This window comes from Rousettus aegyptiacus, unplaced genomic scaffold (genome assembly GCF_014176215.1).
Source record: "Rousettus aegyptiacus isolate mRouAeg1 unplaced genomic scaffold, mRouAeg1.p scaffold_m13_p_15, whole genome shotgun sequence".
Lineage (NCBI taxonomy): Eukaryota > Metazoa > Chordata > Mammalia > Chiroptera > Pteropodidae > Rousettus > Rousettus aegyptiacus.
In genome coordinates, this window is record NW_023416290.1 from 38,587,621 (window position 1) to 38,604,430 (window position 16,810).

Sequence of the window (16,810 nt, forward strand, 5' to 3'; positions counted from 1 at the left end):
TCTGGCTTAGGTAGTTTTTAATAATTATTTAAAGAATCTTTGCATTTTGATATTAATTTTTAGTGTTCTCCATTTAAATTATGTGAATATGAAGTATTTAACCTAATTTTAGGCCGTACAATTTAACACGTTACGTCCTTGTTGGATTTGGTCTTCCACTAGTATGTGGTACTCGTCATGTGGAGGCAGCTCTGTTTTCTGAGCTGTCCTTAAGTAAGTGGAGTCAGTCATTGCCAGGCTTGTTCTTGAGAATTGCTGCAGAGAAGCCTTTCACAGCAGTTTGGTGTTGCTGCAACTTCTAAGAAGCACAGTGTCAAGAGGCTTCAGTTGTTTGGTTAATATTTTATTTCTAAAGCTGCCAGATAATGAGTATTCTGGTGTTCATTTTATTAAACACATGAGTTTGTTTTTTTAATTAAAGCATGAGTAATACCAAAATTAAAATTGAATCAGTGTATAAAACAAAACAAAACATTCCATATTTCTTCTCATCTTAGCCAGAAAAATCCATACAGAATTGATCTTGTTCACAATGAAAGTAGTCTCTATGTTTAAGTCATTAAATAGAACGGGATCACATTTCTCATAAAGGCAATTAATGTATATATATTTTTTTACCTTGATCGAATCACGTAATATTACAAGTCATAACTCCAGAAGAAATTCAATAAATCTAAAACAGGTAGAAATCAAAAACATTAAAATAAAGTAGATTTTCTGACTGAATATAAATTGTCTTATATTTCTATATTGAGTATTTTTAAAACCACTTTATTGGAATATGATTGACATACAAAAAGGTGTTCATATTTAATATATTCAGCTTGATGAGTTTGAATGCAAGTATGAAGACAAGTATCCATGAAATCACCACATTTTATGTCATAAGCATATCCATCAACTCAAAATCTTCTCACTTTCTTTATTATTATTATTTTTTGATAAGTACACTTAATGTAAGATCTACTCTCTTGGCAAGTTTTCAAGTATACAATACAGCATTATTATAAGCACTGTGTTGTAGAATAAATCTCTTGTTCTAGACTATTCACATATTTTCTCTTATTAGCATTTAGTACTCACAAGTCATGCCCATTATGGTCTGTTTTGACTACTAGTAATATTAAATGAGGATGTTATCTACCTCAGGGAAGTTTCAAACCAATGCTTTGCTTTCCCTGTTAATAGTCTTCCTCAGTCACTAGCCAAAAGTTATGGGCTATAAAATTTCCATTAAAAACCCAAAATGTTATTTAATATGGATTGTGAGAAGAGATGAGATGGATAAATGACAGACTGGCTTATGATTTGAGATATTAAAGTTACTTCTAAAATATTACCTTAAATATTGAGTAGGATAGATTATGTATTATCGCTTCTAGTAGGCTACTCCCAACTCAGAGGAAATCAAATAGAAGGTAATTCAGTAATTTCAGCCCCAATAAAGAAAATAGAGGGAAAAAGTATTAAATTGAATATCTGAATTATGAGAACAGATTATGTTCAATCATTAAACTGGTTATGTTTTTAAAAGTGTTTCATTTTATAGTCTGTCATTTTACACTAATGATAAATTGACATCTTCAAGCTCTGGGATGTCTGGACAAATTTAAATGACCTAGTATTGTGTTTTCTAAACACTATGTAAAAAGAGAAAGCAAGAAGGATATTTACTGAACTCATTTTATGTCTGCTAGATATCATGTTTATTAATTAGGAAGCATTTTGCTTCAAGAAACAAAGGCACACTCTTAAACCAGTTTTTTTTTTTATTATAATTGACATATAGTCTTTTAGTGTCAGGTATGTAACATAATGATTCAGTATTTGTACATATTGCAAAATGATCACTGCAATAAGTTTAGTTAACATGTGTCATCATAAATACTAAAGAAAAAGATTTTTGTCTTGTCTTGAAGACTTTTAAGACCAACTCTTTTAGCAACTTTCAAATATGCAATACAGTTACTGTCATTACCATACTGTACATTACATCCTCACGACTTATTAACTGTATGTTTGTATCTTCTGACCCCCTTCACCCATTTTTCCCACCCCCTTGGCAACCACCAACCTGTAATCTATCTAATCTATCTATGAGCTTAGTTTTTTTTTTTCCCTTTGGTGGTTTTAAATTCTACATTATAAGTGAGATCATATGGCATTTGCCTTTCTCTGTCTGATTTATTTCACTTAGCATTATGTCTTCAAGGTCTATCCATGTTGTCACAAATGGCAAGATTTCATTCCTTCTTTTAGAGCTAAGTAGTATCCATCATATATCTTGGCTGTAGTAAATGATTCTGCAGTAGACATGGGAGTGCAAATATCTTTTAGAATTCATGTTTTTATTTTCCTTGAGTAAATACTCAGAAGTGGAATTGCCAGATCATATGGTAGTTCTATTTAAAATTTTTGAGGAATCTCCACACTGTTTGTTATAGTGGGAGCACAAATTTGCATTTTCACCAATAGTACACAAGAGTTTCTTTTGCTCCACATCCTCGCCAACACTTGTTATTTCTTTTTGACAATATCCATTCTAACAGGTATGAGGTAATAATTTCATTGGGTTTAGTTTTTCAAAGTATATTTCCCCCAGACATCAGCAGCATCTAGGAATTTATTAAAAATTCATGTTCTCAGACCCCATTTCAGTCTGCTAAATCAGAAACTGGCTTTGGAACCCAATGTTGATTCTGTGTTTTAACAAATGTCCCAGGTGACTCTGACGCAGGCTAAACTTTGAGAGCCACGGGTTTAGATCTGAGAGGACACATCCTGTCCGGCATGGAGACAGCCTTCTCAGAAACACGTTACTGAAAATCTACCTGAGTGAAATCAAAGCTGTGTTAGGAGCAGCAATGGGAGTGGTGTGTTGAGTGGACAACCAGCAAAATAGGCTATTCTGTGCTAGGTGGGTGGGTGGTTGTTTGTGTGTTTAAAAATCTCATTTAAACCACAGTTTGGCACACAGGTAATATTTTTAATTTTAGAAAATCTAGCTGCCCATAATGGATAGGTTTCCAAAATAATAACCCACTACCACCAAATTATGTAATGTTGGTGAGTATAGGGGGAGTGCAGTGATGGGGGAGGGGTAGATGTTTCATGGGACTCTGTACATAGTAAGACCACTGTGGTTACAGTGTGCCTATGAGGGCCTGTGGGAAAGAGATCTTAGGGTAAATGCGGTGGGGATGGCTGCTGTGTGGGGGAGGGAGGGTGTTCATTGTGGGGCGGGCTCTGTCCTGTGCATGCACGTGCTGGAATGTGGGGAAGGAGCTGTGGGTGTGTGGCTGCGGTGCAGGGTTGTGTATACTAGAAAGGTGGTTTGTGTATGAAGGGTGTCGTTGTCATTGTGTGTCCACACTTCTGTGTGTGTGTGTACACAATAAGGTAAAGGGGAAGGAGCAGGTTTAACTTAAAATGGAAGAAATCTTCAGATATACTCTTATGACATTGATATTCTAGTTAAAATTGTACTTATTTGGTTATTGAGCATACCACTGGGTAGTGAAGTATATGTACACATAGTAAATTTAAGTACTTCAAGAAATTAAATGTTAGAAAATATAATTTAAAAATGGACTGTGTAACAGCAGGCAAAGGAATTTTCAGGTCACTTTTAAATATTTGTGTAGGATTTATTTGTAATAAATTGGCTTCTTTTTTACACAGTCATTCCATGAAATTTGAGAGTTCAAGGGTACTTGAAGAACATCTTATTGCTTAAAAAATACTCATATAAAAAGATGGCATTTTATAAGATTCTTAAATGTTAATAAAGAACATAATTTTATGACTACGAACAGACAACAAAATGTTAATTGAAATCATTCGTGTACATGGGAGGGACTCTGGCAACTGCACTTATTATTTTTTTATGACTGAGATATTTTTAGTGCATTTCTTAATGTACTGGTGTTTGGAAATACATGCTCTGTGTCTTTAAACTTTTGAGCCCTTTCTTTGCACATTTGGGTACAGCGCAACCAAACTTAAACACGGGAAACCCTGTCTTCCCTCCCCAGCTTTACAGTCTCCACTCAGGACTCTCTTTGCAATGGATACTATTTAGTGATTAGCTCTCTGTATTGTCAATCAAATCTTTGTCTCTAGCAAACTGTTCTGTCACTGTAGTAGGAAGGGCTCTTGTGCTGGAAATTTATCTTTGACAGAGGAAGAATGCTTTTTAAAACAGTTGGTACAAGATCTGATGTAACTTAATTTGCCCTGGAAAGGAAATGTCTCGTCTCTGGTATGGAAAAAAAGGGAGAAGACATCAACCAATTAATCATAAATATACTCTGGTAAATCAGTCAGTGGTTTTAATTTCTATATTTACTAGTCTTTTTATGGTGACATTATGCAAAATTATATAATTTCTGAATGTTTAAGCATAGAGAATATTTATAGACTACAAAATTGTGTGATTACAGAGAAGTATCTTTAAGTTATTTCTGCTAATCCTAAATATCTTCAAAGAAGGAAATGAATAAGGGACTGTAATTTGTTTTGTAGAAGTGTTTTTGTTTTCTTATTCTACATAAGCAGTAGTTACCAAATCTTTATTTCTGCCTAAATTTTTTATTAAAGCTTAACTTTGGAGTATGATATTCACAGTTTTTTTCCTGCTTAAAAATAAATGAAGTAGAATCACCAGAGTGAATTAATTTTAGTTTTGATTGACTGAATCAAACTAGATACATTTATAATATTATGTATTAAGACTATTATTTTAGCTATCTGAGAAAATCCTCTTTGAAACTATCCAAAAAGTTTCAAGCAGTGCTACCGAATATAAAACTTTAAAAAATATTCTAGTAAAGAAAAATCTGTCAACCTTACTGATTAAGAATTCTTGTTTTTTAATATAAATATGTGTGCATTATTTGTTAGAAAATATATTGCCAATTACTCTTTTCTGTGGTAATTCAGGATTATATCTTGTCTTAAAGAATGTTAGTTTTATTGTTACTGTAATTGAGGGTGGTTTAAATAGGCTTGATATATCCTTCGAACTAGGAGTGACTTTGGAAGATGCTCCCAAAACAACTTGCCACCCTTAAATGTTAAGCATGTAAAAATATCAAAATGACTTTCAATTGGTATTATTTTTAATTGGGCTAGAGAGTACTTTGTTATGTCTTTTTATTTTTGATTTGAATGGTTTAAAGTTTTTGTTTATATGCTACAACAGCACAGAGGGATTCAGGAATATGAAATGATTGAATTGGTTAAAATAGTGATCAGATTTATCAGAATAGCCAATTAACAAAGTTTTTTTAAATCAAGAACAGTGAAGCTATTCATGTATTTTTTGATTTGCAGTTAGAATTAACATTAGTTTGCTAAAACTTTAATACAATTTAATTTATTACATATAACAGTCAAAATAAATTGTGGATGTTTTTAATTTTACAAGTCATTATAAATGTGCATCACACACTTACAACACTCACCAGTTCTATTCAGCCTTATGTGATTTTGGCATATATGAATGAGAGCTGGCTTTTCACTTGTCTTTAGCTCTGCCATACATATAGTTTATATGTATATTATTTTATTTAACCTTTACGACGACTTTGCAAAGTCTAGTAGTATTACTCCCTATTTTAAAGATGGCTAAACAGATATAGAATGGTTACCAAACTAAGCTGTCTTGGAGTAGAGAGACACTTTGACCTGGTACATTTTCGACCCCACCAAGATGCCATTGAGAGTTTTCTAAAATGGTACAATACGGTATAATGTGTTTTGATGTGTAAACAAGCTAAGGTCTCGATTTTCTAGCTGTTTGCTTTGCTTTAGAGTAGATATGCTAGGAGCCGTATGGCAGGAGAAAGGCTTAAGAAATAAGAATTAAAAGGTTAGCAGTTTTACTCATTTTGAGATTTCCTATAAGATTTTACCTGCAAAGGGACTCTTCTGCTTTAAAACTAAAAAATAGAAAATGATTCTTCTAGGAGAATAATAAGTATTTTAGAATAGTATTTCTTATTTTTAGACTTCTATTTTGCAGCTTTTTACAATTCTTTATATCTTTACTCAACTGATTAGCAGAACGGTATAGACCTAAGTGAAGAGCTACTTATAGTTAGCAATAATGTGGCCATATTTCTGCCGTAAACCGTAACAGTTTTTTAAATGCTCACACGTGTGATATCATATTTGACCTTAGAGTAACCCTGCGGTAATTGGAGATAGATTATTTTTATTTTGTAAATAAGTTAATTTTATGGCTGAAAGACATTAACTGATAAGTAGAATATGTCCCAAAATATGTGGAAAAAAGTTAAACCTTTGCCAATTAGCTTTTCAGTGAGAACCATATTGATCAAGCATGCTTAACTTGCCTTATCTTTATTTTTTTAAGGCCGTTTTGGAGTTCATTCTGACATACCATCTAAACTTTAATCTTCTAATAATTTACTTGAGACTATTTACATATTTGATATACCCTTATACTATATCCTGCCTTTTTAGTGTCTTGTCAATAAAGTGTCATTTCTATGAAAGTTTTGAGCCTGTTTTATAATAAGGATTTTAGGCTTACTCAGACTAAAATCATAAGTCATTAAATAGTGACATTGTTTTATCTCTATTAATATCAATATGTCCCTAATTTGGTCGTCATCGTTTTTGTATTTTGACCCTTATATGTGACATTGTATTTTTTGTATTTTAGGCTTTCATATTTGAAAACAGGAGAAAAGCTCCTATAATGAATTATTTACATCTGTGTAAGAATTAGCTCACAGGTAGAAATTGAAGAACTTACATAAATGTCAAAATTTTTCCAGTGACTTCAGCTTAATATAATAATTGTAGTAATTATAAAAATAATTATTTACAACACCGTATACTTCTAGTAACATGTATATTATTTTAAGCACATGAGTTATTTTATGTAATCCTTAACCTATGAAATATTGCTATTGTTATCTCCATTTTATAAAACAGAGGCATATAGCAGTCATACAAAAACCAGTAAGGGTCATAGCTGTGCTTTGAATGTAGGCATTCTGGCTCTAGCCTATGCCATTAAATTCTTTGCTCTACTCTGAAAATTTTCAGAATATTACTAGGAAAAGTGAATTAACATTTATTTTGTACACTTAATTATCAGTATCTATTTTATATATATCATTTATTCCTCATAAAATGTTTAAAGTATGATTATTATTTCCATTCAAAAGATCAGAAATGGAGAGATTAAATATAGTTGCTCAAGTACACAAAACTAATAAAAAGCAGAATCAGAATTAAGGCAGAGATCTAAAGCCAAACCCAGTGTTCCCTCTGCTGTACCGTGTTGCCTGTAGTACATATGCATAGGAAATTCATTAACTAGTATTTATATATACCTTATCATATGTAAAAGATCCTCTGCTTTCTAGTCACACATACTCATGCCAAGAGGACATCTATACGTATAAAGAATTTTTTCTTTATCGATTTGACTTAGTAGTTGAAAAAGTTCTACATATGCAGATTATGAGTAATAAAATGAATAGCTGTGATCCCACTGCCTAACTTAAGGACTAGAATGTTATCGGTACAGCTGCATCAGCCTGCGTGTCCTTTCTTTACCTCGTCTCATGTCTCATGCCTCCCCCAAATTGGTAACCACCTCCCTGAATTTTATCATTCCCTGTTTTTTTTTAATTAATAGATTTTATTTTTAGAGCAGTTTTAGGCTTACAGAAAAATTGAATGGAAAGTACAGAGAGTTGTGTATGTCCTCTTTACCCCAAACATAATACCCTTACTATTCATATCTTGTACAATTTATGAAGTAATATTATACACTACTATTACCTAGAGTCCATAGTTTGCATTAGGGTTTATTCTTTGTGTTGCACATTCTGAATGACGTGTATCTACCATTAAAGGATGATTCAGTGTAATTTCACTGCCCTTAAAGTTCCCTGTGCTCCATTCATCCCTCCTTTCCTCCACTTTATTTAATACCTGCCGTTTCCAGAGTGTCATATAGTTGGAATCATACAGTCTGTAGCTTTTTCTGATTGGCTTCTTTGACTTCAGTAAAATGCTTTTAAACTTTCTTCTTGTCTTTTCATGGCTTAATAGCTCATTTCTTTTTAGTGCTGACTTAATATTCCATTGTCTGGATGTACCGTAATATGTTTATTCACTTATCTATTGAAGGACATCTTGGTTACTTCCAAGTTTCAATACATATAATAAAAAGCTGTTAAAAAAAACATTCATGTGTATATTTTGTGTGGACATAAGTTTTCAACTCATTTAGCTAAATACTAAAGAATGCAGTTGTTGAATTGTATGACAGGATATTTTAGTTTTCTAAGAAACTTCCAAACTTTTTCAAAGTGTCTCTGATTTTGCACTGTACCAAAAATGAATGCAAGTTCCTGTTACTCTACATCCTCATCATCATTTTATGTCAGCGCTTTGGATTTTAGCCATTCTTAGTAGGTATGTAGTGGTATCCCATCGTTATTTTAATTTGCACTTCCCTGATGACATATGCTAATGAGCATCTTTTCATTTTCTTATTGTTATCTGTATATCTTCTCTGGTGAGGTGTCCAGATCTTTAGTTCATGTTTTAATTAGATTGTTTTCTTGTTGCATTGTAAGAGTTCTTTATATATTTTGGATAACATTTATCAAATACGTATTTTGCAAAAATATTCTCACAGTCTGTGGCTTGTTTTTTCATTCTCTTAAATGTCTATCACAGAACAGATATTTTTAATTTTAATGAAATCTAAATTTTTTTTTTTTGCAGATCATGCTTTTAGTGTTCTGTCTGAAAATGCATACTCAAACCCAAGGTCACCTAGATTTTTTTCTGCATTATCTTCTAGGAGTTTTGTAGTTTTGCATTTATATGTGGGTCTATGATTCATTTTGAGTTAATTTTGTGAAAAGTATAAGGACATTGTGGAGATTAATTTTTTTGCATGTCATTGTCCAGTTGTTTCAGGACTATTTGGTGAAAGACCATCCATTCTCTTTTGAATTATTTTTGCTTTGTTGTCAAAAATCAATTGTCTGTATTTGTATGACTCTATTTCCGGGTGCTCAGTTTCATTCCATTGATCAATTTGTCTGTTCTTTATCAGTATCACACTGTCTTGATTACTCTGCCTTTATAGTAAATTTGGAAGTTGAGTAATGTCAATTTTACTTTTGAAATTGACTAAAAAAGTCCAATTTTGTTCTTTTCCTTCATCATTATGTTGGCATTGGGATTTTTCCATATAAACTTTAATCAATTTGCCTATATCCAAAAAATAATTTGGTGCAATTTTCATTGGAATTGTGTTGAATTTATAGAGCAAGTTAGGAAGAACTGTTATCTTGACAATATTAAGTGTTCTATCTACATCTGTGAACATGGAATGTCTCTCTATTTATTTGAATCTTTGATTTCTCTTAGAATTTTATACTTTTTTATGTAGGTCTTGTATATAGTTTGTTAAATTTATACCTAAATATTTTGGGGAGTACTAATATAAATAGTATTATTTTACATTTCAAATTCCAGTTTTTCATAGCTGATATAAAGGAAAGCAATTGACTTTTGTATATTAATTTTATATTCTGTATACCTACTATGATCACTTATTAATTCCAACAGTTTTGGGTTGAATCTTTAGAATTTTCTGTATAGATAGTCATGTCATCTGCTAACAGTTTTATTTCATCCTTCCCAATCAGTACCTTTTATTTCTTATCTTACTGCATTAACTAGGACTTCTTCTAGTACAATGTTGAATAGGAGTGGTGAAAAGGGACATCTTTGTCTTGCTCTTTATCTTTGTGGGAAAATATTTCGTTTTTCACCATTACATATAATAATGTTACTAAACAGAAAGAGTTGTCCATTCGGTGCTAGCAGAGCCAAACACTAAACACCAAGAATTGCCATGGAGAAAGATTGGCTATTTTATTATGAAGGACACCACCCAGGGGAACAGGAAGCTAATGCTCAAAAGGTGGAACTCCCTGATGGCATGTGTGTTACAGATCATATAGAGCAAAATCATGAGACACCCTGGGTTAGGGAGTTCGGGTCTGCTAGGAGTTGATTGGTTGGAGGTAAGAAAGGGGTAATAAATCATTTCTACAAGTCTTGAGGACAGTTCTGAGGTCTGTTCAGGTGTCCCTCTGTCTGGTTTCATGGGAAAGAAGCTGGGGAGCGGGGGATTGTTCTACCTTAGGGCTCAGGAATTGAAACGTAACTTAGGTCAAGGTGTTATCTTTTAGCCTGCGAGAGGTCCAGACCTTGTGACACTTCATCAGGTCCAGGTCATTGTCTTCTGCTGCCTCAGGGGCTGCCGATTATCAGGGAAAAGGCCAGGTCTCTAAGGGATATTATAGAGAGAGATGATTTTTAGAATTAGGATTTAAAAGGAAATTTAATCAAAGTCATAAGGACTATTGTTTTAATAACTGTAGGGGTTTTCTTAATGAAGTTGAAGATCTCCTCTATTTTACGTTGCTGAGAGTTTTAATCATGAATGACTGTTGGATAGTAGTGCTTTTAAATAGTGCTTTTTCTGCATCTGTTGATTATAAAAATATGGTTTTTCTTCTTTGATATGATAGATTACGTCAGTTGATTTTCAAATGTTGAAGTACCTTGCAAATGCCTTGCATACCTGGAATAGACCCCACTTGGTTATCGTATATAATTCTTTTTATACGTTATTGGATTCAGTTTGTTAATATTTTGTTGAGGCTTTTTGCATGTATGTTCATGAGAGATATTGGTCTGTATATTTCCTTTCTTATGATGTCTTTATTTATTTTATTTTTTTTGTTAGTCGCATAAAATTAATTGGGAAGTATTTCCTCTACTTCTATTTTCTGGAAGAGATTGTAGAGAATTAGTATAATTTATTTCTTAAATGTCTGATAGAATTCACCAGTGAGTCTATCTGTATTCACTCCAAATACTCCACACCTAGAGATCAAGACCACTTTGGGTTGTTTCGTAAGTACAGAGTCAGCTCCCATATTGTATGCATTTTCACCTTGCAAAAGACAATATAATAATAATTGCCAGAGTGGAAATCTATCCATATTTTTTTTTTGTCTGCTCATGTCTTGCATAACTTTATAGTGTTACTTTGATGTTTACTGGTAGCTACTTCATTTTATATATAGTTATAATTTAAGGCAAAGAGGAGCAAAGTTTTAACATAATCCAGGTTATATTTTGTTATATGACTCTATTGTATATGATGAAATAAAAAACAAAAGGTTCTGTGACTTCAAGGATGCTGTTGTATGCCCTTTTTGTTAACTACAACAGCTCAGATTTACACTCCCTCCCTGTTTAACATATTTTTAGATACCAAATTAAGTCTAAATGTCATCAATTGGGTAATATTTTTCTTTCTACCTTATATCCCTTTACTAAGGAATAAACGTAAAGAATAAGTAAGGAATAAAAATGGCACATACACAGATATCTGCCAGACTTTTGTGACCTGTAAGGCAGTTGGGAGAAGGGGGTTTTTTAGTTTGTTTATAGGGTACTCAGGGGAAAAGACTAGAACATCTGGAAGGAGAACTGTTAAATCAAAGAACTGGTCTTTATGTCTAGAACACGTTCCTATTCATGGGATTGACAGCAACCTATAATATAAAACTTATTTATTATACAACTACAATTTTTTTTATTTTAAGTTTTTGTTTTGTTCTGATTATTGTTGTTAGGCCCTTTTGTAATAGGGGTGGGTGGATTTAATCCTGCCTTTTCATTTGTAATTCTGTGAAAATAAATGCTTACGAAAACACTTTCTTTGTGTGAGAGTCCTCCTTTGTCAAAGACTGAAAAGACCAGAGAATAAGCACTTAATTTGACAGAAGGTAGATCATGTTGTTCTCATACTTAGTTCCTATGCATAGGTTTTAACAGTATATGCAGACCACTTTATTCTTCCAAAAATGACTTCCTTGCCAGTCCACTTTTAATTGGAAGGTCTTGGTTTCCCTAACTCCGTACCCTTAATAATTAAAAGTGTAATATAAGACATTTTGTAGAAATATGTCTATTTTCTACTTAGGTTTAATCTTTTGGGTAAATTCTGTACATGGAGTACGATTTACCAAAGGGATAGAAATTAAGACTATTTCCAGTTCCATTGTATATACTAGGAATTTATATCTCTTTATTCTTTTGAGAGGAGGAAGTATATTTCTGTACTCATTTAATTTCAAATCTCTTTTCGTTATTAATTCATGGACTCTTTTGACACTTTTATGTATCTTCATCAGGGTGTGTGTAAATACTTACAGTTAAGTGGTGAGTTTAAAAGTAAGTCACAGAAAAGAATACATTAAAAAAAAATATGAATGAGGAAAGGTAGATTTGTGACATGAAAGAAGTTATGACTTTACCAGATATTTATGATGGCAGTTCGTCGTTCCCTCACTGATTACTCTTACTCTCGGCAATGTTGATGAAATTAGATTATAACTGCTGCATTTTGTGAGCATAATTGAATTTTACTTCCATCCAAGAAGTGTGGTTAATATGATAAAAGGAGGAGCTTTAAGAAATAAGTGTAAGGTCATTGCTAACTAGAGAGATAAAAGGAATGCAGAGGAATAGCTAAGTCATATAATTTGAAAATACTTGGCTAGAAGACTTGATTAGATTGAACATCATGGGGAAAAGAAAGAAAAATATAACTGGCCATTAAATATTTTGTAGAGATTTCTTTTGCTGGCCATAGAAAAGCAAGGCTGTGTTTTTTTGTTTTTTGTTTTTTTTAATTTTTACTACTTGGTAGTAAAAAATTTTTTCCTTATTGATAATTCTGTTGTTAATTGAAGAGTCTTTAATATTTTTATCTAATACTGAAAATTTCATAAAAGTCATTTAAGGCACATAAAATAGTTGAGCTCTCAAAACAAATATTTTAATATCAAAAATAAAAATCAAAAGTAAATAAGGAGAATAAATAAATAAGGAGACTCTTCAGACATTCTTTACTACTTAAGATAATAGGTAAAAAATGATCAAGTAAAAGTAGTGTAAATAATAGTAGCCCTCATACTTTATGCTGGATACTATACTCCGTTAAGCAATACTTCACATGCATTTTATTTCATCATCTTATTTACATAAAAACCTTATTTGGTATGTACTCTTATTATTTTCATTGTTTTATAAAGAAATAGAAAAAGAAGAGACCAAATCCAGGTCAGTCTGATCCCTCAGAGCTGGAGATCATTACTTCTTTGGGTTTGTCAGTAGAGTGTTAGCTGTCATTATTGCATGCATCGTTGCTTTGCAATAGTCAGTATAATAATGATGGCCAGAATGGAAATCTGTCTAGTTTCTTTTCTTTGTTTTTCAATTCTCATTGTCTTTCATAGCTTTTCACAGGTTTACATAGCTCTTTATAGAGTTAGCTTGATATTTACTGGTGGTTAATTTATTTTAGTTGGCTAGAATAAGTAGCCTTTTAAAACATAGGCTAGAAGTCAAAATTCTATGTGCTGATTGGTTTAACTGTATTTCATAGCCAGAACCTGTACACATTTGATTACAAGGGAAATTCGTCAAAACTCAGAGAATCAGCACTTATTAATGGCACCATCAGAGTTGTATATTTTGGTTACTGTTTGGGGAATTATGTCACAGTCTGAAAAAGCTGTAGCTGTTAACCTGAGGAAACTTGTCTGTTTTTGTGGCCTTTTTGTAACAATGTTTATCTGTCAAATATGGCTTTTAAATTAAGCACTATGCAAGAGACTAGTCTAGGCAATTATAGAAGATATAGAATTTTCCTTAGGAATTTAGAATGTAGGAAAATTATTGAATTTTATTTACAAATAACTGCTATAGTACCAACCATAAGGAAACAATGTAAAGGAGAAGCAAAACTGAAAAGAGTCATTTAAAAATACTGAAGTAGGCCTGAGAAGGTACTGTTGATTAGATTTGCTTTCAAGAATCTAATTTTCTACTTTCTAGAGCTTATTTTTCTTATTGCCTTAGGTTTTACAACGTACATTATATCTTTTTCTTGCTTTCTTCTCCCCTTTTTTTCTGATACAGATCATATAGCATGGGTTTGTTTGTCACCTTTGCCTAGAAAAAATTTTTCCAGCATTGCCATTAGGATCCAGTATTTGAACTAAACTGATTTGGAAGGGAGGTTTGAAAGTACTGGTGTGTTTTTTTGTAAACTGCAAGGCATTTAGAGTTTAGACGTGATCTATGATGTTAGCAAAGCATGTTATGTTTTATATAATGTTTCCTTTGTAATTCTATTTACTCAGAAAATTCTGTCTATACAAACCAATCCATAAAATGAACCTTATATTGTGAACTAGTCGAATGTAGTGGTTAAACTCATTTATGTGTATTTCACTGTAGTTTGGTATATAAATCTCTTGGATTTTCAGCACAGAGTTGGTGAAAGAAATCCTGATTATAGCTCTCTTTCTCCATTTAAATTTTCCTTTTTCTTTCTTTTTTTTTTTTTTTTTTTTTGGTTTTGCTTTGGCTATTTTTCTCAACTGTCAGTGGAATTATTGTCTTCCTGTCTCCATATTCAGGTAGTGTCAGTGGCTGAGTATCACCGCAGGATCGATGCTCTAAATACTGAAGAACTGCGCACACTCTGCAGACGTCTCCAGGTGCCCCCTTCAGTAGTTTAAACCCCCCGGAGAGTGACCATTCCTGTTTTGAGTGCCTTTTGTCAGGGCAAATCTCATTTTTGAAGGATTTGTTTTGACTACAGAACTAAAATCGTCCATCAGAAAATTCCTTTTTGTACTAAAGAGTACAGTTATGTCTTTAAGAGCTCTAGGAATGTCTTTTCTGTCATCTTTTCATTTGAAAAAGTTTCAGAGGAATTTTCTGTCACTTTGGAATTGTTCTCAGCACTGTGTGTTTCTTTGCGTGATGAGTTTTCACTTAATTTTAATATCGGAAGAATGTGTTTGGGTTTAAGATCGAATTTTTACTGAACAGAATCTGAAAGATGAACTGTGGGAAAATCTTTAAAATTTTAACAAATAGTAAGGTTTTAAATTTTTTCTCTTCTTTAAGGCTAATTTTAGTTGTATCAACCCCACATGAAATATCTTAATGAAATAAATTATTTTGTTCTTGAGGTATTCCTGGTTGATATTAGAAATACTTAGAAATAGTATAGGTTAGGCACCAGAACTAGAGAAATTATTTTAAATTCCACGAAATAATCTCTGTGATTTTTTTTTTTTTTTTGGAAAAAACGATACAACTGAACTCATTTTCCAGTTTTGTGTATTATTATTGTATGTTTTCCTCCTCTTAGTAAGATATGCTTTCATGGCTTTGCTAGAAATACTGAATTTTTTTCTTTTAATGCTTCTCATGCTGCTTTGGATTTTTTTTTTAACTTTCACATCATCAGAATAAGGATAAAACATGATGATGTGAAAGAATTGATACAATTTAGTTTCTCATCAAAAAACAATACAGTTCTAGAACATGTATTGGTTGAAAATATATGCTGTTTAGGTGTGTAATGAAATCTGTTAAAGGAACAAAATAATTTAGCAACATTTCATCCTTGTATGGAATCATAGTCGCCGAGCATCGCTGCATTTTAGTTATCTGCTCCAATAGAATTCTATTTTCCAATTTAAAAGTTTCATCAATAATAGTTATGTTTCATATATTTTTTCTAATGTTATTGTGTTTTATATGTTAAAATTAATATGAAAAAATGTCAACAGCCTAGATTGTATAGGACTTTGTTTTGAGTTAACATTTTTATCATTTTAAGACTATCAGTGAGATCATTTCCATCAAGCAAAAAAGTTTATTCTTTTTAATGAATCCAATTAATCTAATTTAAAACATAGTTTTGCGAACAAATTAACTTTTAAATTTGTTGTTTGGTCCAACTAGATAAAAATTCAGTGTTTAGAACATAAAAACAAGGAAGGCATTTTTAAAAATAACGATAACTTTCTCAGTGAAGCAAATACACACACCCGTACAAAGTTATACTTTTTACTATACTGTTCTTTTAAATTAAAATTTTGGCACCAAGGGAGTTTTCTTAATTGCTTTTGGCAAATTTTATATTTACCATGAAAAAATAATTCTGCATATTTTAAATAACACATATAAAGCATGCTAATTGGTTCTCATTTGCCCTTCATCAGTAAAATTAAAGTTTGCATGCAGTGATCTCCTTTTACACAGAAATATGAGCTGTTCATTCATTACCTGTCTTTCTTCATACACTGGATGAGAAAAATGTCGTCTTACAGTTAAAAAATCTTTTTCTACTTTGGATATACCTTTGCTATTAGATGGAACATCTTTGGCCTTCTAAATCCCTAAATTAAAGCTTTAGTCACCTTTTCTAAGGTATAAAGTTTGATTTCTCTCAAAAGCCTGAAATTTTTAAAGCACGTTATAATTTTATATTAACATCCTGCTGCTGTTTACTTCTTTAGATCACTACAAGAGAAGACGTCAATTCAAAGCTGGTCACTCCAGTGAAAGCAGACCTGGAGTCTGAATCTTTTCGACCAAACCTAAGTGATCCCAGTGAACTCTTACTGCCAGACCAGATCGAAAAGGTATGACGTGCCCACATTTGTGCGTTTCTGAGTGTGTACCCATAAGAGTTAAATAGCCTCTTTTTATCTGTTTTGAAAACTGAAAAAGCAGGGTTTCTGTTACTAGTCTTCCTCTCCCATGAAGAAAAGTAAACATAGCATAGCAACTAGTATAATAGAAAGTACTAGGAGATTTGCGTAAGTATACATTAAAAAAAATCACAAGAGCG

General features: G+C 32.2%; 1 protein-coding gene across 9 annotated transcripts in view; it reads left to right on the forward strand.

Moving 5' to 3' along the window:
* The window catches only part of OXR1 (oxidation resistance 1), a 388,922-nt gene that overhangs the window by 360,697 nt on the left and 11,415 nt on the right, over positions 1–16,810 (forward strand). For 5 of the 9 annotated variants that reach the window (XM_016147442.2, XM_016147446.2, XM_016147448.2 and 2 more), the window contains 2 exons: positions 14,577–14,657; positions 16,476–16,601. In XM_016147442.2, the coding sequence (XP_016002928.2) occupies positions 14,577–14,657; positions 16,476–16,601 (207 nt within the window). Of the gene's footprint in view, positions 1–3,274; positions 4,314–14,576; positions 14,658–16,475; positions 16,602–16,810 lie in introns of those variants that run through there. The other 4 variants (XM_016147445.2, XM_016147443.2, XM_016147450.2 and 1 more) reach the window with 3 other exon arrangements.